The 24,422-nt window shown below is 41.5% G+C and overlaps 1 protein-coding gene across 3 annotated transcripts in view; it reads right to left on the bottom strand.

Annotated features, from left to right (window-relative positions):
• The window catches only part of RELN (reelin), a 547,755-nt gene that overhangs the window by 3,915 nt on the left and 519,418 nt on the right, over window positions 1-24,422 (bottom strand). For 2 of the 3 annotated variants that reach the window (XM_089685528.1, XM_089685532.1), the window contains exons 60-64: window positions 18,186-18,343; window positions 17,546-17,765; window positions 16,615-16,812; window positions 16,293-16,391; window positions 815-950 (exon numbers count right to left, since the gene is read on the bottom strand). In XM_089685528.1, the coding sequence (XP_089541654.1) occupies window positions 821-950; window positions 16,293-16,391; window positions 16,615-16,812; window positions 17,546-17,765; window positions 18,186-18,343 (805 nt within the window). In that variant the 3' untranslated portion in view covers window positions 815-820. The remainder of the gene's footprint in view (window positions 1-814; window positions 951-16,292; window positions 16,392-16,614; window positions 16,813-17,545; window positions 17,766-18,185; window positions 18,344-24,422) is intronic. The other variant, XM_089685541.1, reaches the window with a different exon arrangement.

Below are 24,422 nucleotides of genomic sequence, written 5' to 3'. Positions count from 1 at the left end.
GGATACAATATATATATGTAAAGCTCTGCATAAAGTGACGGTGCTATAAAGGTACTTGTAACAAATAGGACAGAAGCCTCTGCATCTGTGACAGCACACCACTGGAGGGATTTTGTAAGTTTGCATAATTTGCTAGTATGTGGTGCATACCAGCACATTATGGCATCTTCATGTTTACTACCACTTTAATGGATAAGTGAATCCAAACAGGATATTTCACTTTTGAGGGAGTGATGGCCAGTGCATCACTCTACAGATTCCTTGGCTTCTTAACAACCACAGATTTTCCTCTGACTTCTTTTATTTTATGTTGTAGAAGGCTCCGTTACTAGACTTTGTAGTGACTGCTGTTAAGGTAGAAATCTATAGGTGATGATTATCTTGCTACTATCTAATACATAGCTCCCAATTGTCCCCCGTTTTAAAGGGACTGACCAAATCCCACTGTCCCTTGTGCAATCTCAGTTGTTCCTCTTTTTTGGCCTGATGTGTACACCTCTGCACAAAATGCATTATTTTACTACTAAAGGTTTTTTTCTGCACTTATCTAACATCTACATTACTGCATTTGTCACTTTGAAAACCCAATATAAAGGAAACATATAGGTCAAAAAAGCATTTGTATGGTTTGGCCAATCATTTTCTGCATATTAGATCATTGTGGTCTGTGTGTGCTAAAAGGTGTCCCTCCTCATCGTTTCAGAAAGTTGGGAGGTGATTGTTTATTTAGTATATTTAATATGCATGAAATATACTTGATATCCACCATAAGATCTGTTACCACTAGACACACACAGAAAGACAGAACACTTACCTTACTCTATTGTAGAACCAATGCAAGCAAATAATGAAATATAACACAAGTTAGAAAATGCCTTTCTATGCATGCAGCACTGTGATTACTCATAAAAGACGGATGACGTTTAGAGGCAATAAACGATTTTTCATCTCTTATGAAAAGAGAAATTGGAGACATTACGATTGTAATAACGGCAGTCATAAGATTTGCGACTCAATGCCATGCAGAATTTGCTCACAATACAGAGATGTACTAAACATTCATGAAGTAATGGCAGATGTCTGTAGGTGACAGTGAGATCCTGTTTAATGTTTGCTTTCATTTTGTGTACAGTTAACGGTTTACACAATAGTACTATAAACACGCATTGCAAACGGCCATATATAAACAGAGGTATCTCAAACAGATTGAAGCTGTAAATTATTAGAACTGTCTGAACTTCTAGCAGAATTATATCATACAGAAACCAGTTTTCCACCAGGAACAAGACCTTGCGCAGTTGTTATTGTGCAAGTGTCACGTATATAAACCATTTACATTATCTATTACTTAGGGCTTTGACATATTGCAATGGTTTCCGGATGCACATGCAAATATTGTGTGATTTGTTTCACTGGTGCAGTGGACAACGAGGTGTTTAGGGAACAATTAAGAGAACGATGATGTGCAAATGATGCATACAGGCAGTTCCAGCAATTTACAAGTGCATATACATATATAGTTGTGGTTTTTAGAAGGACCTGAAGTGTTCATCACATCAAGCGTCAGCTCTTTGCTCAGAGGATTGTGCATACATATGTAAAAGGAGGAGCAAACTAGTGTTAGCTGTTCCATATAACAATGGTCTGCAGATGATGAAAAAGGGGAAGTCTCCAAATTGTACACACTGTAAGCACTACATTTACCAATCTAATCTTTGATTTTAACATATTTTGAAACCAGATCTTGCTATCACTTTTTGTCTCATATAAATATATGACAAATATTCTAAAGCAACCCATTGTCATTAAATACCTATATCCCTCTATATAGTATTCTATATGAACACATGGAGGTGCTTTGGTACCTTAATAATAAGTACATAAGTGTTCTAACTTTTTGAATCTCATAAAAAGCAGTACTTAGATTAGGCCACTGGATTGTGACATATAAGTAAATTAATTGTTAGTGGGCACACTGAACTGTGATTAAAGCTAGGTTTAAAATTGCTTTATTTGCTAATTCAAAAGCTATGTTAAAGTGTAAACTCCAACAATAAATATGTATTATTTTTTCCTTTGATATGTTAAATATATCGAAAGCATTTCACGATATTCACTCTAAAGCTGTTCATCTAGCCAAAAATCTTGCAAGCCGTTAATTTCCTGTGCACTCTGCTTCTGGACTGTTACCAATTAGCAATGTTCCCTGGTATCTCTGTGGACTACAAAACAGATCCCACTGTCAAGAGAGGGAGGTGTTATGTAGCCCTAACACAGTGTTATGTAGCCTGAACACACTCTCTTTCCTGGGGGAACAAAGCTGTCCAGTATGGTTGTCACTCTAGGACAGGAAGTGTGTAAATGGCACGTTTATAAACTTAAAATAAAGGAAAAAAAAGTTTGAAAAAAAAGCCATCATATCCAGGGACCAGTAAACTGCAATACTATCAAATTTTGTTTTTGGGTTTTATGTTTTAAGTAACCCAATATCTGCAATGTAGTACTCTGTGTTTTTCATGTTGTCAATGCAGAGCTTCATTCCGTGCGAGTTTCCCGCACCACATTCAAAACGCATTGCACTTTAGAGTGTCAATGTTAAGTTAACAACACCACAAGCACAGTACATTTGCCTGCACCGGATCGCACGGTACAGTGTTATCATGCGGTCCAGTTGCTGTGCATTTTTTAAAGTAGTGCATACACTACTTTTGGTGCAGTCCCAGTGCGATTTTAGCCCATTAACCCAAATCTCATGTGAATTCATTGATTCATGACTGAATCATGATGTAAACTCGCCCTTAGAGCAGCTTTACACTGCCCCGATGTGCTTCTGCAAAGTGCAACTAATCTGCAGTTTTCATGCTGGTTTGCTGCACTTTCCCATAGACTTATATGAGGTCTTGTGGTTTTGGTGCGGTTTCAGAAATTCAGAAAATTGTTCAGAAAGAATAGTCTGTAGTCCCTAGTCCATTCTGGAAGCAAACAAGAGAGGGTGGATATGTGTCTAGATATAGTGAGATAACCACCAATAGAAGTCAGATCACAGCAGCAAAGAAAAGGGAATATGGACATTTGGAGGAATCTGAGAGCAATAGAAGGCATTTTCCCTGAGTTAAGAATACATACTTGAAGATAAATTTTTATTTTTAAAATGGAGTTTAGTGCATTCCAGCCATTCCTTTCAGGACACCCTCACTGCACTCAAACAAATCTTTGAAAACTACAGATCTTCTTGATCTGCTGTTGTCAGCACATGGATGTGAAGACACCCTCAAAAAAGCGCATACTGCAAGAGCAAGCAAGCAAAATAAAAAAAAAAAAGTTCATCTTGTGTGTTTTAGTTGTGTAGCGTGGTGTGAGGATGGGGTATTGTGAAAAGCAGTTAATAAAAATTATCTATACATAGACTGCCTAATTTAGAGTATAAAAACATAAGAGTAAAAATTGTACATTAAGAGAATTAGGTTTGAAAATTCTGAACTTTGTATCAAGGTACCAAGTAAACAGGTTTAAGTGAGAAAATGCAGATGGTGGAATATAACAAAGATTTATGGGAAGATTTGGCAGAATATCTGCCTGTCTGTGCCCAGTTCTTCATTACTAATGCAGCTGCAAAAATAGGTGAAAGTATAGAGTGCCATAAAAAGCTGATATCTGTATGCCAACAGTTGTGTGCTCTATGCCAGTGGTGGCAAACCTATGGCATGTATGCCACAGCAGGCACGCAGAGCCCTCTCTGTCAGCATGTGAGCCAAGTCACCCCAGCATCGCCCCATCAGCCGAGCATAGGATAACAGCACACATAGGGGCCATGTGCATGCTCGGAAGGGAGTCATGAGCTGCGACTCATTAGCCGCGACTTGTCTGAGCTTTTCCATGGCCGGTCAGTGTGCTGCCAAGGATATATATTGGAGTGGCTGTGAGTTTTTATACATTTTGTTTTTATTAACACAAGATTTCAGCTTCTGATGGAGGTCAGTTGAACTTTGCCACCTTGTGCTGGTGGTCAGTGGAACTTTTCCCACTTGTGCTGGTAGTCAATGGAACTTTGCCCCCTTGTGCTGGTGGTCAGTGGAACTTTGCCCACTTGTGCTGGTAGTCAATGGAACTTTGCCCCCTTGTGCTGGTGGTCAGTGGAACTTTGCCCCCTTGTGCTGGTGGTCAGTGGAACTTTGCCCCCTTGTGCTGGTGGTCAGTGGAACTTTGCCCCCTTGTGCTGGTGGTCAATGGAACTTTGCCCCCTTGTGCTGGTGGTCAGTGGAACTTTGCCCCCTTGGGCTGGTGGTCAGTGGAACTTTGCCCCCTTGTGCTGGTGGTCAGTGGAACTTTGCCCACTTGTGCTGGTAGTCAATGGAACTTTGCCCCCTTGTGCTGGTGGTCAGTGGAACTTTGCCCACTTGTTCTGGTAGTCAATGGAACTTTGCCCCCTTGTGCTGGTGGTCAGTGGAAGCTCTGTTATTGTGTTTTTCTTTTAAGACAAAAGATGTTAATGTATGGGTTGTTTTTTCTAAACTAAAACCTCAGTATTCAGGTTTAATTGCAGTGTTGGTACTTTGCGATAACTAAGTGGGTTTTGGATTGCAGTTGGGGACTTGGTCTCTAAAAGGTTCTCCATCACTGCTCTATGCTGTACAGCAGGTGAGTGTTCATTTTCTTCCTCCCAATTTGAGAAGAAAATCTAGCCCTCTATATGCAATTCTATGGGACCTAACCTTCGTGGCTAAGGTCTTACAGAATACAATTTAAATCCTGTGATCTATAATTTGAAAACATCCTTAGGTAAACTTTATGGAGGTCAGAGCACTAAAGCACAATGTAAGAAGCATTTCAATTGCTATGTTATGTGACCATTGATAAAAAAAAACTGAAAACATGTTCTCTTTTCACTACTAATTACTAATTGTAATTAGTAATTGCACAATAAATGGTCATGTTTGTGCTAGTTTGTATTTAAATATAAGAAATTACATACAATTTTGTACTATAAAATATGGTTTGCTTCTTTTTGGTGTTAAATGGTTGTATGTGTATTGAGGATAGAAAAACATAGAGCCATTTAAACTGGAGATAATATTTCATAAGCTAAAAAAAAAAATAAAAAAAATAACAATCCCACCCATATGTCATATCTATGTATGTAAGCTGAACGTTTTATATGAGAAAAATGCTGAGGAAAAAAAAATGAACAAAATGAACACAGTTTAAATAACTACAGCTTAATGCATTAATCGAATAGCCTAAGGTTACCACTTGTCCCTGTTTGCCAGCAACATTCCTAGTTTTGAGGGGTTTGTACCTGGCAAAAAAATGTCTCTGTGACCTCAACAAACTCAACCACATTTTTGTATATTAATACTATGGTGCTGGAAGTGACATCTACACGCTTCTAGAAGGGTGGAAAGCGGATGTCACTTGTTACATATTCTGCTACTTATGTCCACTGTGAGTCCCGATAGACTACTAGGATAAGAGAAAACTTGCTTCTATATGTCATGTCAGAATGAGGTATAATGAGGGTACAAAGATAACAGCGGGGGATGCCGCTGGTGCAGAGTACTCATAGTGGGGGATGCAGGTGCTGCAGAGTGCTAGGGGTTATTTTACTCCCTTACTACATGTCCTCTTTATTTGGCACTTCTTCAGCTTCTGCGGGCAGCGAGCTATATGCATCACATTTTTCTTCTTGATACCATCAAGGCTCCCCTCTTAACTATGCATGCATATATTGGTGCCCCCCTATTAGAAACTTTTATACCTTAAGTGTCTGTCTCCTATGTCAAAACTCTGTGACCAGTTGTTTGAGGGAGTATTACAAATAGGGGCGTGATTTTGTGGCTGTGGTCAAAAATGGGCTTGGTCAACAGGGTGTCTCCAGATTTCATATTGAAAAATCTGGTAATCTTACCATACCCCCTTGTTAAATCCGAAGTCTACCTAAAACAAAAAAGTAAGTACAAGGGAGATCACCTTCAGTGAGATGTGCCCCTTGTGCTGCTGTGTCTTCTTTTCGCCAAAATCTTTCTCCTCCAATGCCCCCACCCCCATCGCTGTAATCTTCCAATGCAGTGGGGGTTAACAGAACTGTAAGGGAATTCCAGTACGGCAACTGGCGCATAGATATGCGCATAACATCACTCATAGGCATATTACAAATAGAAATGTGCACAAGATCGTGCATACACACAGGAATGCGTGCACACTTGTGCATGCATGTGTGTGGGAGCGTGCAGTTTCTGGCACCAGATGGGCTATTTAAGGGATGCTCTTGATCACTGTCAGCGCTGACTGGTCGTCAGCTTTCCCTGTGTCCTGAGTGTATCTGTATGTAATTTCTGTTGATGACCCAGTTTGTTACTGACCTGATCCTGGATTCCGCCTGTACCTCTGCCCACCTGTTTCTGACCCCCGCTTCTTTCCAGACCATGCTTCCACAAAAGATTCTGTAACTCGTTGCCCACCTGCTACTGACTCTGACTACCTCTGTGACCTCGCTCCTGCTTCTGACGTGGCTTCATACTACTTCTAAGTGTCTGCTTCAGCTGTCCTTCATAATAGCTCCAGTCTTCGCACTGTGTTCCTGCCTAAAGCTTCCTGAGAGCTTCAACAAGCCACTCTTCCAAAACATGTAGTACATACAGTGTGCCCCGTTAGCCTCGGCTGATCCAGCGTGCATCACATCTGCTCCTGCCCTGATGTCCTGCCTGACTTCTCAAGCCTGCATTTTCTGCTGCAAGTTCTGCTATCAACACCTGCTGGCACTCGTGTTCCTCTTGTCCCTCTGCACCACTTTCTGTGGGGCATGGGCTGGAGATACAAGAGAGGCCAACCAGTCAATTCAGTCTCCTACCAGGTACATGACAAGAACTGTGGGAGCAGTCACAGGCTATCATTAGGAGTGCCCATTTATGCTTGCCCCATTTATTCATTCATAGAAGCTGGGTAAGCGGAAAAGGCAGGAATAGTTGGGCACTCTTGATCATAACAAGCTAAAGAGAAAGATGGCAACCCCCCAATTTATAACTAGCTTTTGAAGTAAGGTGCACATGGAAAGGCAACGCACATCACAAACAAACATATTTCCCAGCACGCTTACCAGCTAGTCTGCAAACAAAACACACTGATCCTGTCTAACAATTCATGCTAAAACTGAGGGTTTCACTGCAAACATTTGCAAATATATGTGGAAGCCACTGTGCCCACATCAAGACTCCTATGTATACTGTGGTTCTAACTCTATAGTTTTGAGAGTCTCCAAGTTGGAGCATATATAGCAGTGGAAAAATTAAGGGCAGGTTTGCCTGGAGGGAGCCCAATCCTCCTTAAAGGCACAGGGACAGGGATGCCCAGCAACTGCACAATGGCAGCTGAAGGCATCAAATATGTTCCCACACCAAATTAATAAGCTATACAAACAGATTGCAACCGCCCCAATTTATAACTAGCCTTTGCTGTAAGGTGCACACAGAAGGTGCACTCTTGATAAGAGTCTGTGACAGCTCCTACAGTTCTATTAACGACTACTGCACCTGAAGATTATAGCAGCAGGGAGGGCATTCTGGAAAGGATATATTAGATAAATCATCCCCCACAGTTATAAACGTTTGTACCATTTGTCCCACCCTGTTAGATTGTAGGCTCTCATGAATAGGGCCCTCTTAATCCTCTTGTTTTGACTGTATTGTAGCTGTACTGTCTCCCTTTATATTGTAAACAAACTGTTGGTGCTATATAAGCCCTGTATTATAATAATAATATTAATAATTAAGGAGGACACAGCAGCACTTGGGGCACACCTCACTGAAGGTACGTAATGTTCCTTGTGCTGATTTTTTTTTGCTCTAGGGATCTGTTGTGGATCAACCCCCTTGTGAGAAAAGACAAGCTGGGCGGTTGATGCCAACAATTGTGTAAGTACACGCAATGGTGCAGGGCTGTCCACATAAAATTGTAGCGTCAAGAGCCTCTGTGTAAGAGAATGGGCATTCATCCGGCTAGTGCCTATATTATCGCCAAATGGGATTTTTAATTCTCAGCTTCTGCTAGCTTTTATTTGAATTACCCTTCTGCTGCTGATTCTGGCCCAATACCTCGAACTTGCTTCTGATTGCTGATTCCGTAATATCCCTGCTTACCGACTTTGCTTCCGTCTGACCTAGTGTTTGAATACTGCTTTGGTTCCTGCATTGTTAATCTGGTACTGACCCTCGCCTGCTTTCTTGACTATTCTTCTAATCCCTGTAGTTACAGGTTCATCTGCAGCTACCAGCACTCATGCCCCTCTTATGCCCTTGAGCTAGCTATCACCACTACAAGACTCACTTGGGCTGGAGAAGACAGACAGGCTACCTTCGTTACCAGGGTCTCACAACCGGTACTTAATAACCCTGCTTACTGGACAATGTTGGTGCCAATGATAAGCTGTCCAATGAAGACTGAAAGTAAAGAGGTGATACAGGAAGTTGCACTACTGAAGCAGGGTATAAGAGTATCACCTGACAGTGTGCGGTGTGGCAAATGGATGTTAAAAAACTACACTGTCTCTACAGAATAGCAAATCATTTGGCAGGTAACACATCAAACACATATGTATTTCAGCCATATATTTAGCTGTTTGCCAGCAATCTGTTAAATACAGAAATCCCAAAAATTTGGAGGACTCTGACCCTCAAAACTGGAGTTAGAAATATAATAGAGTACATAGAACTATTCTTGTAACTTGGATTATGTTTTTTTTTTCCATCACACAGCACCAAGAATGAATGTAGAAATTATAATATGGTGAAGTTATTAATATGGGATACCATACAAACCAATTTACATTTACTACAGTTGTGATAAGCACAACAAAGCTTCAGTTCAGCTGTAACTCATGTACACCCCCTATGAAGCATTTCTTTTATGGGCCTGTTTATTTGGCAATAAGTTTGTCATTACTCAAGATAGCAAAATAATACATACAGTATATTGTTTGCTTTTTTGTCAGACATACAAGTTATTGTTTTGGCGATATACTCTCTTAACTTAACTCTCTTTTTCTTGCAATCCTTAGCCATAAAGTAACAAAAATATATTTGTTTCTGTTCTGATCAGTGTTAGATCAGCAGTAGGCACCCTTTGAGAGGTGGAGATCTACCTGAACAATGTGAAAGAGATCAAAGATCATCTGGGTTTAGCACCATTAAAAAAAAAAAGACATTATCTAGCAAGGCCTAACTAAATAGTAAGGAAAATGTAGAAAAATATAATAAAACAAATGTCAGTGTAAAAATACAAACTTAGCCTACCTTAAAAATGGACAGTGTCAGTCAGTAGAGCTGTGGATGGTGTCAGTAGAGCAGTGGATGGTGTCAGCCAGTAGGGCAGTGGACAGTGTTAGTAGGGCAGAGGTTGGTGTCAGTAGGGCAGTGGATGGTGTCAGTAGTTTTTATTATTATAATTTTATTTTTTATTATTTTTCACTTTTTTTTTTTTAGAAGCCCGGTTGAAAGGGCAGCACTTGGGGGAGGGGCTGGGCAGCAGAAAAAAAGGAGAAACAAGGACAGGATAGGCAGCACGGTAGGTGTTTACTAGAACCAATCCTTCTTCAGCAGTTGTACGCTGGTGGGAGGGCGAGGAGATCCTAGCTTTCAGCTGCTCCAGAAGGAAATAAAGGGGATTGTTGGAAGGAAGGTATATTAAAAATTTGAATTCCCAGCCACTTGCTGGGAATGCAGATTTTTAAAATACCTGTCCATGTGAGGGAAGGGGGGGGAAATGATGGCGGGGGAAGGGGGGGCTATAGAGGTCACTATGTGGATGGAGGAATGCCCCCTGCCGTGCCATGTCCCTTCCAAAGAAGTAGATCAAACCATTGATCAGTGTTTGGCCAGCTTAAGTTTAGAGGAAATCTTCATTTTGTTAATCCACAAAGATCTAAAGGAAAGTAAGCAGAATGACCTAATACTTAGACTTGGATGCTAACATACCTTGCATTAGATCTCCCTCTTCCTATTTTACATTTGTTTGATATGATTATGTAAAGTGCCATCACAGAATAGAACGTATTTACAGGGCTTAGCACCATACCAAATCATGTTTTTCAATGTGGAAATTAGGTAAAATGGGTAAAATACGTTAAAAAATGCAATGATATCTGTTAACTTCTCTTATGTTAAATACTGTAAGCAAATGTGCAAGAATACTGTATAATTTCTGTAAAACAATTTCTAAGCAAGGACTGCCCTATTTCAGCATTAGAGAGTGGCATGCATGTCAGGATTCTGGGCCAGAAACCATAAACCACTGACTGGCGGCACTGGTGGGTTGCACTGCTGGGCACTGGTGGGCACTGCTGGGTGGCACTGCTGGGCACAGGTGGGTGAAACTTCTGGGCACAGGTGGGTGGCACTGCTGGGCACTTGTGGGCGGAACTGGTGGGTGGCACTGCTAGGCACCAATCATCAGGGCAGTGATCATCAGTGCCCTGCTGATCGAAGTCGATCCCCGCTCTGACAACTGCTGGTTCTCGGCAGTACTTTCCTCAGGCTCTGACAGCGTGAGGAAAGTGCAGCTGAGAACCGGCAATTGCATTTCCAGGTGATCAGCGTGTCATTGGAGACGGCTGATCACATGGTAAAAGGCCGCTGTGATTGGCCTTTTACCACATCACGTGATCAGCTGTGTCTGTAGGACACAGCGATCATGGAGATCGCCGGGTGCACGCCCCCCCGGGGGTGCTAAGGAGAGCGCATTCTGGGAGGACGTGATATGACTCCCTCCCAGAACTGGCCGGCCGCAGTGCAGATGTCATTCGGCTATCTGAGGTCAGCAACTAGTTAATTAATGCTAATAATTTCATAGATTCAGTTCTCCAGAGTCACTCTACTCTATTGAACTGAAAGGTTCTTGTCACCTGCTGGTCTCATTAAAGCATCCTGGTTTTGGTAGTGATACATTCTCCCTGTCTGTCTACCTGCAAGGTGATTGATGAGGCCAGTCTCTGGGTGGAGACCAAACTTGATTTAAGCCAGTCAAGCATGTAGTCCCAGGCTTGTGATATTGTGCTTGTAACATATGCTCCAAGCTCCGTGTTTGTCTGCTCTGTTGTCTGGATTCCCTCGTTGACGACTCAGACTTCAACCACTCTCTGAACTCTGCCTGCCTTTTGACTATGGATTCGACCCCGACTGTTCTGAACCTTGCCTGCCTTGTACCTGGATTATCATTGAACCACTCAGCCTGTCTGCCAACGCAAGTACCTGTTAGCTGTGCACAGTTTGCACCTGCCCTGGCATGGTGGCCAGGCACTATAGCATTGTGGGCAATGAGGGCAACCAAGTACTGATAGGCCTGTGTGCCTTATGGGAAAGGGGGCTGCAATAGGTGAAGAACACAGAAGTCAGCTATATCTGATCATCTGCATTAGGGGTAAGCGTGACATTTGTACAGCTTAAGGATAAGTGTATATGGCTATTAATAAGCTATCTAAGCCCTGGTGGAATGCCTAATTCCCCACCCACTGCAAATATGGTGAAATGAACCCTACATGCAGTGGTCCTGCTGGACATGTGTTCACCGGGCTGTTTTGTCAGGCAAGGTGCAAACCATTTGATTGAAATATGTTCTTATTGACGTGTTTGCTTATCACAGCAGATGGAGATTAGCATACTGGCTGTACTAAGTACAACCTAATACTTGCAAAAGAGATCTCACAGGTAATCTAGGAAAGCTCCAGCAAATGGCTTTTCCCCAGCAGTTTTTTTTTTAATTTGCTGTAAACATACATGTATACATCCCTTTTACAAGGGGTCTTCAATCTGGTCATCATCATGGCTTTCTTCCTCATCTTCTTCCCATAGTGGTGTGTAGTCCTAAATGCTAAAGAGAATGTTGCTAATAAAATAATTGGGAGCTGTTCTTTTCTGTGATGCTAGGGTGGCTCGATGAAGTGCCCATAGAAAGTGTGTCCTTGGTGCTTAGGGCTGACAGCCATGGAAGCTCTGGCTCTGGATTGCTGAGCAGTGAGTCTGCAGCAGAGCTGCTTTGTTTACAAATGGAAGTGGACCAGGGATCTGTCATTTTACATTGGGGTGACATTGTCAGGTAGTGAGGAAACATTATTGGATGGCAGGTGGTCGCGTACGATCTTCCTCAAGATTGCTGCCGAATCTACATTGCTGGATGACTTGACTGACACTGCATTTACATTGTAGGACATTTTTTACTTTGTTATTGTAATGTAATAAAGCACTTTCTCTAAGGTGTCGGTATGTTTATTTACATTTCTTTCTTTCTGGGAATGAGTAATATAGGGGTTCTAATGTACCATATACTCATTCCCCTGGGGTCCCTTATTTAAAGGTGACTTCCAGATTACAATGAGTGCCCCCCTCCCACACACACACAGATCCCCACATCCTCTTGGGCATGGGACAAGGCGCTTTGCAAGGGGAGATGCTTTGTGGCATCCCCTTGCAAGGTACCTTCTCAATGTTGAAAGGTATTAGCCTGGTATAGTTAAGGAACCCTCCCTTTCCTGGCCACCCAGGCTGCATTCCAGGGGAACCCCTTGACATTTTTTTCTACCACTCTTAAAGAGCGAACTATTACTGCTACTATAGTGTTCTGTCATTTCACACACAACTTTGAGGCATAACTCAAGCATGTTATTTAAAGTTTTTTTGTAATTTCATTGTCGCCCTTTAATCTGCATTACAAGTCCCTCTCCCTATTGAATGGTATTCTATGTTTAATTTGTTTTTCTGCATTGGTATATGTCTCCCAAGACAGTACCTAGCTACCCATGCTTTTTTTAACAGAAGCTTGCAAATTAGTCTGGAAAAGGCCAGAAAAAATACCAAGATGTCTCCTATAGACTTCAAAAGGGTTTGGAGCTAGGTTTGGGTTAAGGACTTCCCACTGGGTTCGCACAGTATATATATATATATATATATATATGTATATAGAAAGAGAGAAGCTTATGGAGCTGTGTGGATTCAGGCTCAGATTTTAAAACAAGTCACAGGATCCACGCCTAAAATGATAGGGCTGCAAGAATCAGTGCTCAAATGCTTGCTAAAAGATCAAGATCCCACTCATATATACTAAACTAATACTGCTGCACATTCACTGCGTGGTGTCAGAACTAGTATATTTAGAAAAGGTAAAACAGACATGCCAATAGATAGAGCAAGACTAATGGGTTTATTTATCAATGTTTTCCTCCACGATTTACACAACTTTCCCCAAAGATTCCCACATTTGTATAATTCAATCTTCCATGAAAAATGTGTGAATCTTGGGTGAACAGACCCCTAAGGTTATTCACCTATATTTAACATGTAAATCAGATCTATAACTCAATTGAAAATAAATTAACTGTAAGATATTTATATGGTGACAGTAGTAGTCTAATGTATTCTTAGTCTTTCTGCTAATCACCAGTGTGCAGTGGAGGCTGTTTTTTATGAAGCGAATATTGTCTGGACTGATGTCCTTTGCTGACACCTAGTGGTGGAATTGGAAATTGATCTTCAATTAAAATCCTTTTTCCCCACATTTTCCTTGCTACTTGAATTGCAATATTTAACAGATGGATATCTGATGCCCATTATATTTTCCAACTTTATCCTGTTACGCTTAGATGGATATCTGATGCCCATTATATTCTTCAACCTTTTTGGACATTATAGGCCAATTAGACCTTTAGACAGAATATACTTTTATATTTCTCTGCAATTTTCAACAGATAGATGTTTGAAGTCCATTGTTTCCTCTCCTATGGTTGTGGCTGTATAGGTCAATTAGATCTTTGTTAGGTTATACCTATATATCCTTCTAAAGCATTTAACAGATGATATTTGATGCCCATTACATGCTCTACAACTGTTTTGGACGTGTAGGCCAATTAAGATCTTTTTTAGGTCATTTTCTCCTAGCTCCGTGAGCTTTCACATCCAGGACTGCCTTGGCAGTAGAAATTTCTTTAAAAAATCTCCCCTGAAGAAGCCCATGAGGGCGAAACATGTAGGGAGTAACTACAACTACATAACCAAGTTTGAATCTCAGTTTTATTCTTAGAACTGAAATTGTTTTTATGTTTCTGTATTTTTTTCTTTCTTGTGTTTTTTACAAAAATCCGAAATAAAAATGATATAACTTTTAATATGTTTGGTATTCTTGTTCATGCACCCTGAAAGTCCCATCTTCTCTATTGAATATTTGCAATTTTAAGGGATGTGGTGCAATAATCATATCTGGTTGCTTGCTCGTCACTTCACTGTTACTAATGTATTCTTAAGTTCACTTTTGAGAGGGCATCTTACTGGGCCTACTGGGCCTTGTACAGTAAAACGTCAGTTGGGGAGCATTTGTATTCTGTTCCTGTGCTTTAGGGGTCTTCAAATGACCAGTGAATGCCTCTTCAAGCCCACAAAGTGTGGAAGCCCCTATAATCGTAATTCCACTGTAGTTTTTCTATACAACCCTAAGGATAAAGAAGGCGTTCTATGCCTTATATACAGGTGCATCTCAATAACTTATAATATCATCAAAAACTTAATTTATTACAGTACTTCAATTCAAAAAGGTAAATTCATACATTATATAGCTCCATTACACACAGAGTTCTATATTTCAAGCATTTCTTTCTTTTATTTTGATGATTGTGGCTTACAGCTAGTGAAAACCCAAAATTCAGTATCTCAGAAAGTTAGAATATTGTGAAAAAGTTCAATATGGTAGGCTTATGGTGTCACATTCTAATCAGCTAATTAACTCAAAACACCAGTAAAGGTTTCCTGAGCCTTTAAATGGTCTCTCGATCTGGTTCAATAGGTTACACAATCATGGGGAATACTGCTGACTTGACAGTTGTTCAGAAGACAGTCATTGACACTCTCCACAAGGAGGGTAAATCACAAAAGGTCATTGCTTTAAGAAGCTGGCTGTTCACAGACTGCTGTATCGTATCCAAGCATATTAATGGAAACTTGAGTGGAAAGAAAAAGTGTGGTAGAAAAAAGGTGCACAAACAACAGGGATAACCGCAGCCTTGAGAGGATTGTGAAGTAAAGGCCATTCAAGAATTTGGGGGAGATACACAAGGAGTGGACTCTGGCTGGTGTCAATGCTTCAAGAGCCATCACATACAGACGTATCCAGGACATGGGCCATAACTGTTGCATTCTTTGTCTTACCTGGGCTAAGGAGAAAAAGGACTGGACTGTTGCTCAGTGGCCCAAAGTCCTCTTTTTGGATAAAAGTAAATTTTGCATTTCATTTGGAAATCAAGGTCCCAGTGTCTGGAGGAAGAGTGGAGAAGCACAGAATCCAAGTTGCATGAGGTCCAATGTGAAGTTTTCCCAGACAGTGATGATTTGAAGAGCCATGTCATCTGCTGGTGTTGGTCCACTGTGTTTTATCAAGTTCAAAGTCAGCGCAGCCCTCTGCCAGGAAATTCTAGAGCACTTCATGCTTCCCTCTGCTGACTAGCTTTATGAAGATGCTGATTTAATTTTCCAGCAGGACTTGGCACCTGCCCACACAGCCAAAAATACCTGGTTTATTAATCATGGTATCACTGTGCTTGATTGGCTAGCAAACTCGCTTGACCTAAACCCCATAAAGAATCTGTGGGGTATTGTCAAGAGGAAGATGAGCGACACCAGACACAACAATGCAGATGAGCTGAAGGTTGCTATCAAAGCAACCTGGGCTTCCATAACACCTTAGCAGTGCCACAGGCAGATCGCTTACATGCCACACCGCATATATGCAGTAATTCATGCAAAAGGAGCCCGACCAAGTATTGAGTGCATACTATACTGTAGATGAACATACTTTTCAGTAAGCCAACATTTCTGTATTAAAAATCCTTTTTTTTATTCGTCTTATGTAATATTCTAATTTTCTGAGATACTGAATTTTTGGTTTTCACTAGCTGTAAGCCATAATCAGCAAAAGTAAAAGAAAGAGATGCTTGAAATATATCATTGTGTGTAATGAATCTATAGAATATATGTTTCACTTTTTGAATTGAATTACTGTAATAAATTAACTTTTTGATGATATTCTAATTTATTGAAATGCACCTGGACACCTGAAAGCATTTACACTATCTAGTATTCAAATTTTCACATCAACGTGTTACCTTATGATAAACAAGTCTATAAGTTTCTCTAGAAGATATAATAGAAAATTTGTGAAAGGTGGATACTTACATATCCACACAGTGACAGATGAATGGATTTTTAACTCTAGCGATGGAGTTGGAATGTTTCTATTTAGTGGACATGAATATAGCAGATACTCACAGTACAACTTCTACATGGTCCAAAGCCCATTGATCATGACCTGTTCCATTATGGCGGGGCTGCCACCAGCGCAGTAGGACTCCTTTCATACGTGCTTCCCTATAACAATACAGCAAAACAAACTTTTCAGTCAACACGTTCCATAAACCACATCTAAACTTATTTTCTTTACAATTATCTTCCTGCTCCTGGTATGTTTCTTGCAAAAGATTGAACCGGAAATGATCCAGAAATCTGGAAACATTGTACATCTCTTCTTGACACTGCATATAACCTCTACCTCTATGAGCATATGACAAAGGCACTTATATACGATACTTACAGTGGAATATTGTAGGACACTCTTTGTGCTTGTATGAAATCTTTCGGCTGGTGCTGGGCAATGACTTGCCATGTTATGCCATTATTGACGCTGTACTGCAACAATACTGCTTTGTCTACAGTGTTGGGATCGCTTAGGTTGGTATTGCAGCTCTCAGTCTGGGCAATACTTCCTATCTGAAGTACGAACATGATTTTGCTATAAGAAAAAATGGAAAGGAACAATAAGACAGTGATGGCAGCAATCTTGAAAATGCATATCTTGCCAAGATCCGGGTAAAGTATACATTTGGTAAAATAATCTTAATTCACAATAAGCCATAGTCAGCCAATGGGTTTGATCAGCAATATATTACTGTATATTCATTTTTAATATTCAGCAATGCATGCCGTTAGACTGATGGTTTTTGGATATTTGTCCTTCCTGCCTAGTTGACTCTGTTTTTTTTTGCCATATCTCTGTCTATTGTTGTAAACCATATATTTTCTGTCTGGCAAGAAATCTAACTCTCCATACTTGCTGGTGCCCTAGAAACCCTGCAAACTGCTACGATTGTATAAAGAAAGTGGCTGCAGCTGGCCATAGATGATTCCTTTTTTTTGTTCAGCCAGTGGAATGAACGAAAAAAAACAACAGATTACTCCATCCACACAAATAACCTGGATGCACAAATGACCTGCATGGAGCAATTTTCCCTGCTGGGACACTGTATTCTGACAGAGGGACTCTCTGTTGTCAAAATGCACTGATCAACTGCAGCCACTGATCGACAAACGTTTTCCAACAATCAACTTCTGTTGCATGGGGGAGGACAAACACTGATCGAAATTTGTCCAGTTCAGCAGCAATTTTGATCTGTCTATGGCCAGCTTTAGTTGACATACCCAGTACCATGTCACATATTTTGTGATACTAAACAGTTAGCATTTACCTTGCCCTTGTGAGATCAAGTGGTTTTGTTATGGCTTGTCTTATCTGACAACCATTGAAGTATAGAGAATCTCCATGAGCATATGGGGAAAGCTGTCCACATCCATTTCCAATTACACCTCCTTGAATATTCTCCCAGTTTATTTCTGTCACCTTTTCAGATTCAAAATTATCTTTAATGTAACTTGGAAGGTCATGGTTAAATATGGAGCAGTCATCACCTGTAAGTAAAGTTTATACATTATTACTCATCTTTAAGTAATTGCCGTTTATTAACATAAGTCCAGGGGAACATAAGGTAGGTTAAGGGAAGTCAATAAAATACACATATTGTAAGATGCACCAGCCTTAGCAAAGATGCTAATATGAGACTCATCTGTCAGTCAGCACTTAAAGAATAGGCATTCCAAGTATATTTACTAGGCTACTTCGGGATTAATTATTGATTTTTTCATTAAAATCATTAAGTCCCAGTCCTCTGAAGACCAGGTCTTAAGCAGCACATAGACATGCATTTTCAGCTAGCTCAAATGAACAATTAATGTTAATCAGTCTCAGAACAAGAAGACTTCTAGAGTAGGCAGACTTCAAGCTAGATGTGTGGATTTATTTGTATGTCTTCATTATTTTACAATAGATACCTTGGAATCCCTCGTCACATATGCAGATCGCTCCAGTAGTGCAGTATCCATGTCCACTGCAGAGCTTAGGACAGGATTCTCCAATATAGACATGATCCACAGCCCAGCTCTGTTTCTCTGTCTCATCACCCTTCTGAATCCAACGGAACTGGGTAGCACTGAGAAAATATAGCATTCTTTTAATTCAAATGGTTTTTATGAAACAATTTTCTTTTAACAGAGATAGAAAACATTGCCCCACCCTTGCCCAACTCCACCCTCAGCCCTCTACTCCCACCCAATACAGTCAAAATATAAACGATTAAGACCCCAGTCTGCAGTGACAGCTCCAAGCCATTAAGTCTGTTATTTCAATTAACAGGCATAGGGGTGTCAGAAGTAGCAAATGTATTGTTTGTTCAACTAAGGAACATTTGGGTACTTAGAGACGCTGGAGCTAGTCCAGGACTGACAACCGACCTGCCACATAGCTTTTCAAATTTCTGGGGACAGCTCCACTTTTTATAGACTAATATTTTGGTGGAGTAGGATGTCATTATGTCAACCTATCCATATCCTGGTGTCAGGCTTGGTGAGAGACATCCACTTCTGGGCTATATATTTGCACAATAGGAAGAAGACGTAGCCACAGGTATGTGTTACAGTACCTCTAGGACAGCCTTTTTCAACCAGGGTGCCCCCCTGGGGTTCCTGCAGGTTTCCAAAATGCCTAAAAATTGTATACAAGCCAGTGGATGGATGAAGCTGGGCTTTCAGATAAATGGTTTTCATTGTGCACCATTACAACCTTCCAGCTGACAGCGTCCTAACAACCAATGACATCAATGGTCGATAAGGAGGATGTAGGGTGCCTGCACAGCATCCTTGTTTGCTCCTCTCCATCAGCACTAGGGTCACATTAGCAGAGTGAGGGAGAGAAACTAATGGGAAGAGAAACAGTGGAATAGAAGTTAGTATCAGCGTGCAAAGGTGTATTTGCTTTGAAAGAATAAATCACCTCTAATGTTGGGTGTCCTATGTGTGTGGATGTTGTTGCGTTATGTAAAACTAGTTGTTTTTTTACATTTCAGAATGGGGCACCTCAAGAGTGTGCATACTGTAAAAGGTTGCCCTGACTGAAAAAAAGCTTGAGAAACACTGCTCTAGGATATGTGCCTGTACAAAGGGCTTGGTCTTTCATGTCCACGTCTGGCATTTCGCAGTGCTGGATTGTGGCCTATTAGCTATAACAAATTTTGCGCAAAAGTGCTGGTGTGTTTGGTGCTTGTGCATTGGTGTGTGTTCCTACCACTGGCAATGTACACAGGCCAAGGAGGATCTCCCCTTTTGATGGCAGATTCTGTGACTTCTTTACTTGTACGTTGTTTGTAAGATTATCATTGTCCTGCCTTTTCCTATCACATAAAAGTGATCAAAGCAGCTACACAGCCATTGGATCACTTTTACAGACAGCAGAATTTCCTAATTGCTGATTTCCTTTCAAGAGAATTTATAATCGGGCACAAGCGCTGAGTATCAGTTTAAAGGATAAGTTCCCCTTTTGTAACATGTTACATGTTACACCTATTTTCAGGGTGTAACATGTAACATATTACAAACGGACCAGCCCCCACTCTTCTCCACTTCCTGTTGTGACAGCTAGCGGGGATCTTCTCCTGGCTAGCTGTCAGAATTAAAAAAAAAAGCGGCTGTGTGGGGCTCCGCCCACCCAGCTGTGTGAGTCGTTTGCAGTGTCCTGTGAATGAGCAAACTATGTGGCTGTCGGCTTGTAGTCTCAATGAACTGCGCTGTTAGCGCTTTGGTAGTTTGAGACTTCCTGTCAGTAAGTATTGGCTTCCCCATATGAGGAAGCAGATACACTGACAGGTCTGCTGATCGCTGGTGCAATGCTTTACAGGCTCCCAAAATGAAAAATAAATAAATTCACATTTTTTTTACCTGCAAAAAAAAGTGCATTTATTATTTTTTGTTGAAAGGTGAACTTATCCTTTAAAGCACGGAGCACATTACATATCCCACTAATTCAACAGTATACATTGGTTAGGAGACAGGTGAGAGAAAGAGAGAGAAAATGAAGGGGAAGGAACAGGAAAGTGGAAGAGGGAAATTGGGAAGGGTCACCCAATATGGTTGCCATTGTCCAAGTATCCCAAATGGACAGAAGGACACTATCCACAATTGTTTTTTGATAGGGGGCAATTGATCCATGATGCACTATATCTGCATGAAAACTGCCTTGAAGGGCAGCAGCCCTTTATTTATAATTGTATCATTGAATTTTTGCCTCACTTTATTAAAATTAAGGGTCAGTGTTTTCCAGGTCTATGAGATCATCAGTTTGTTGGAATTGAAAATGTGACAATTGCTGCTTTTCAATTGACATCTGAGCATGTTATGTCATCTGCAGAAGCATATTTTTAATATATTTTTCTGATACAATGATTTTTATTAGTTTTCTTTTTTTTTTAAAGAATGTAACAAGGTACAAGCAAAATAATATGGTCCCTCACAGGGGACCATAGTAGAACTTAAACAACACATGAACAAACACGTAAATAAGCTAGACCCTCAACAAAGGTTGCCTCATAAAAAGGCGGTATGACGATCTGACTGAAGACGCAAAAAGTGGCAAAACATGATTGAGGGCTTTGGTGAGAAACAAAAAATAAATGTGGGGGGGAGGGGGAAGAACGGAGGAAAGGATATAGAAGAGAAAAGAAGATGCAGGCGGAAAGAAAGTGAAGAAGGATAGAAGCAAGGACGAGAGAACCTGTAGGCAAGAGCCCCCTTTAGTAACAAGAAGTACCCATATTCAACGCAGGTAGTGGGGGGTGGGCATAAGACTACTATGGATTCCATATTTTCAGAAATTTAGGGTGGGAATCATTAAATACACTCAACATTTTCTCAAGGACCATAAGAGTGGTCATAATATTCCTCACTTCTGCGATTTGAATGGCAGGCTTCTTCCAGGCCCTAGCATTGGCCCGTTTAGCTGCTATGAAGAGGTAGGTGGCCAATTTCTGCTGGTGGGACAGGAGGCCAGGTAGAAGGCAATGGAGGAGTGCATGGTGGGGGTCTCTACGAAAAGTAGTGTGAAATAGAAACGATAAAACGCCATAGACCCGGGAACAAAAGCTCCCCAAATGAGGGCACGTCCACCATACATGAATCTCGTCTCCACGGAGGCCACAACCTCTAAAACATCGATCATCACAGGACGGGTTCGCGTGTGCTATGCAAGCTTGGACCCAATACCATCGGAGGAGAACCTTGTATGCCGCCTCCATGGTGGTGGTATTAAACTAACATTTGGCTACAGCCGACCAGGTCCTGTTCCAGTCCTCCGGAACTATAGAGGATGTGAGATCACGTTCCCACTTTAAAACATAAGAGTGAGAGCAAAGAGGATGTTCAGTGAGAAGATGTGAGTAGATTAAGGAGATAGTGCCATGAGCACCAGAAGAGTGCTGACAGATGTGCTCGAAGAGGACATCAGAGGGATGAAATCACATGAGCGTGATGTAACTTGTAAGGGGCTTGGCTCTGGGCAGACATGAATAGATAGGAATGTGTGACCTCCATCACCCTTAAAGGGACTGATCCCTGGCTCTGGTTTGACAATCTATTGAAAGCTCAAAGGTGTTTGATTACAATCACATGGCTGTGGATTGAAAAAGTGAAAAAGTGTCTATCTGATATTATAAAGCACATTTCTATGTGCTGTGAGGTAAGAGTTCTGTGAGCACTGAGATAGCACTATATGTTATGTGCACTATTTTACTTGATGGTGTTTGGGATATCAGCACAAGAAGAAAACACATGAATTATGGAAGAATCTTTATTACAAATTGATTGATTTTACATATATGGATTCATCATGGACGTTTTATTCAGTTATGTCACTCTTTTAATTTTTGTAGCTAATATTTAGCAGTGCTACGACACTTATTTATTGTTATGTAGCATTGTTAGTTGCAAAATTTGGGCTGATAAGTAGTATTTTGTCACGTTGCGGACCCCAAGGCCCCCTCTCAGTCTATGAGCATAAAGGGTAGTACGTGCCACTCTGGGGTGTTTGTTGGCTCAGATAAAGGCTAGAATTTTGTTTTGGAGGGATTGCAAGAAAAAAGGTGGAACTTGGACTGGGAGGATCCTGAAAAAATAAAGGAGTTTAGGGAGCACAGTCATCTTGATTGCATTGATCTGCCTTATCTATGATAGGGAGAGGAAATGCCACGAATTCAAAAGAGAAGTTACCGTACGCAAGAGGGGATAGTAATTAGCAGCAGAGGGAGGAATAGGATGAGGTTAAGTGGACATCAAGATAGGTGAGAGAGGAGGGTGCCCAATGGTATGGAAAGGAGGACTGAATGAGGGAAACCATGGAATCCAGGAGGGAGACGTTCAAAGCTGTCGTTTTGTGAGGATTGATTTGGAGCCCTGAGATGACCGCAAAACTGGACAGCAGGGAGTGAAGATTAGGGAGCGTGGTGATCGGGTTGGACAAAATCAGTAGGGCATCATCTGCAAATAGATTTTCCTTATAGGAGGTCCTGGCATAAGAAATCTCTGTAGTATTAGGGTCTGCACGAAAAGCAATCGCCAGCGGTTCTAGAGCCAAGATGAAAAGGGCCAGGAAGAGGGGACACCCCTGACGAATTTCCCGAGCAATGGAAAAAGAATTAAAAGAGAAGCCAGCATAGCAAACAGAAGAATACAGAGCAGACAGCAAGGATAAGAAAGAATCTCCAAAGCCCCATCGATGTAGCACGTAGCGCAAGTAGTCCCAGAAGATGGTGTCGAACACCTTGCAAAAGTAGAACGAAAGGAGGAACCTGGGGATGTTGTGTAGATTCATCATAGAGATGAGGTGTACCACCTTCTGAACATTATCTGCTGCTTGACGGCCCAGAAAAAAACCGACCTGATCCCTGTGGATCAGATGGCGTAGATATCTATTAATACTGTATGGGAACTCAGGATTTTTCCCAAAAGTTTCATAACTTCATTCTGTAAAGAAATTGGGTGAAAAGCTTGGGGTTTTTGGGCCTCTGATTCAGATTTCAGGATCATAGTGATATGTGCTGGAAGCGAATCGGGAGAGGGTTTACTGCCCTCTCGCAGAGCGTTGAAGTAAGTGGTTAAATGAGGGACCAATAATGGAGAAAACTTATGGTAATAGAAGCCGGAGAATCCGTCAGGTCCCGGGGCTTTCAAAGAGTGAATGGATCTAACGGCCTGCACTACTTCCAGTTCCATGATAGTCACATTTAACATGTCACGGGCAGACTCCAGCAAGGCAGGAAGGTCGAGATCGCAGAAGAAGGCATCAGTCTTATCGATGGGAAAGGGAGTCGGCTGGCAGTAGAGGGAAGAAAGAAAAGCGGTGAAAGAGTCCACGATTTTCTTAGGGTCGGACAAGAGATCGCCTCCGGCCATGCGCAGTTTAATAGGTTTGTAGAGATGACTAGAAGAGTTCAGCTTCCGAGCCAACATGGCTCCCGGTTTATTGGCATATGAAAGATATTTATGTCTGGCCCAGCGAAGGGCCTTCTCCGCCTGGTTGAAAGCCAGAAGATCCAATTCTACAGCAATGTTATCATGGGCTCTCCAGGTCTAGGCTGAAGGGGAAGACTTCCAGGCCGCCTCCGGCACCGCCAATCGGGTGGTGAGATCTCGGAGCTTCTGCTCCCGCTCATGTTTGCATATGGAAGCTAATTGATGAAGGTGACCCCACACAGTAGCCTTGTGGGTCTCCCAAAGGGAGATTGCCGAGGATACGGAGCCCACATTGTCAGTGAAGAAGGTTTGTATATTAGAATGTATCTGCAGGAAGCATTCCTGTGTCTTGAGGAGAGAATCATTGAGCCGCCAAGACGATGGAGGTCTAGAATCATATGAGAGGGAAAGAGAGAGGATTAGCGGGTTGTGAACTGACCAAGGCAACATATGAATCATGACTCGATCGACCAAGGGTAAGGAGTGAAAAGGCATAAAGATGTAATCAATCCGACAAAAGTTGTCCTGTGGATCGGAATAGAAAGTGAAGTCCCGAGCACGGGGGTGAATTCGCGCCAGACATCTACCAGACTGTGAGAGCGTAAGAGTGCGTGCATCCGCTCTTCGGTCATCTGATTGTGTAATGGGGAGACCCCCGAGGCATACCGCCGATCTACAGATGAATCTAGTGTGACATCTAGATTCATCTGTATGAATGAGGGTCCCTGAGCTATG

Source organism: Staurois parvus, unplaced genomic scaffold (genome assembly GCF_062004578.1).
Source record: "Staurois parvus isolate SC_StPar_1 unplaced genomic scaffold, SC_StPar_1.0 ptg000019l, whole genome shotgun sequence".
Classification (NCBI taxonomy): domain Eukaryota; kingdom Metazoa; phylum Chordata; class Amphibia; order Anura; family Ranidae; genus Staurois; species Staurois parvus.
The sequence above is the reverse complement of the archived record's forward strand: the minus strand, read 5'-3'. Positions and strand labels throughout refer to the sequence as shown.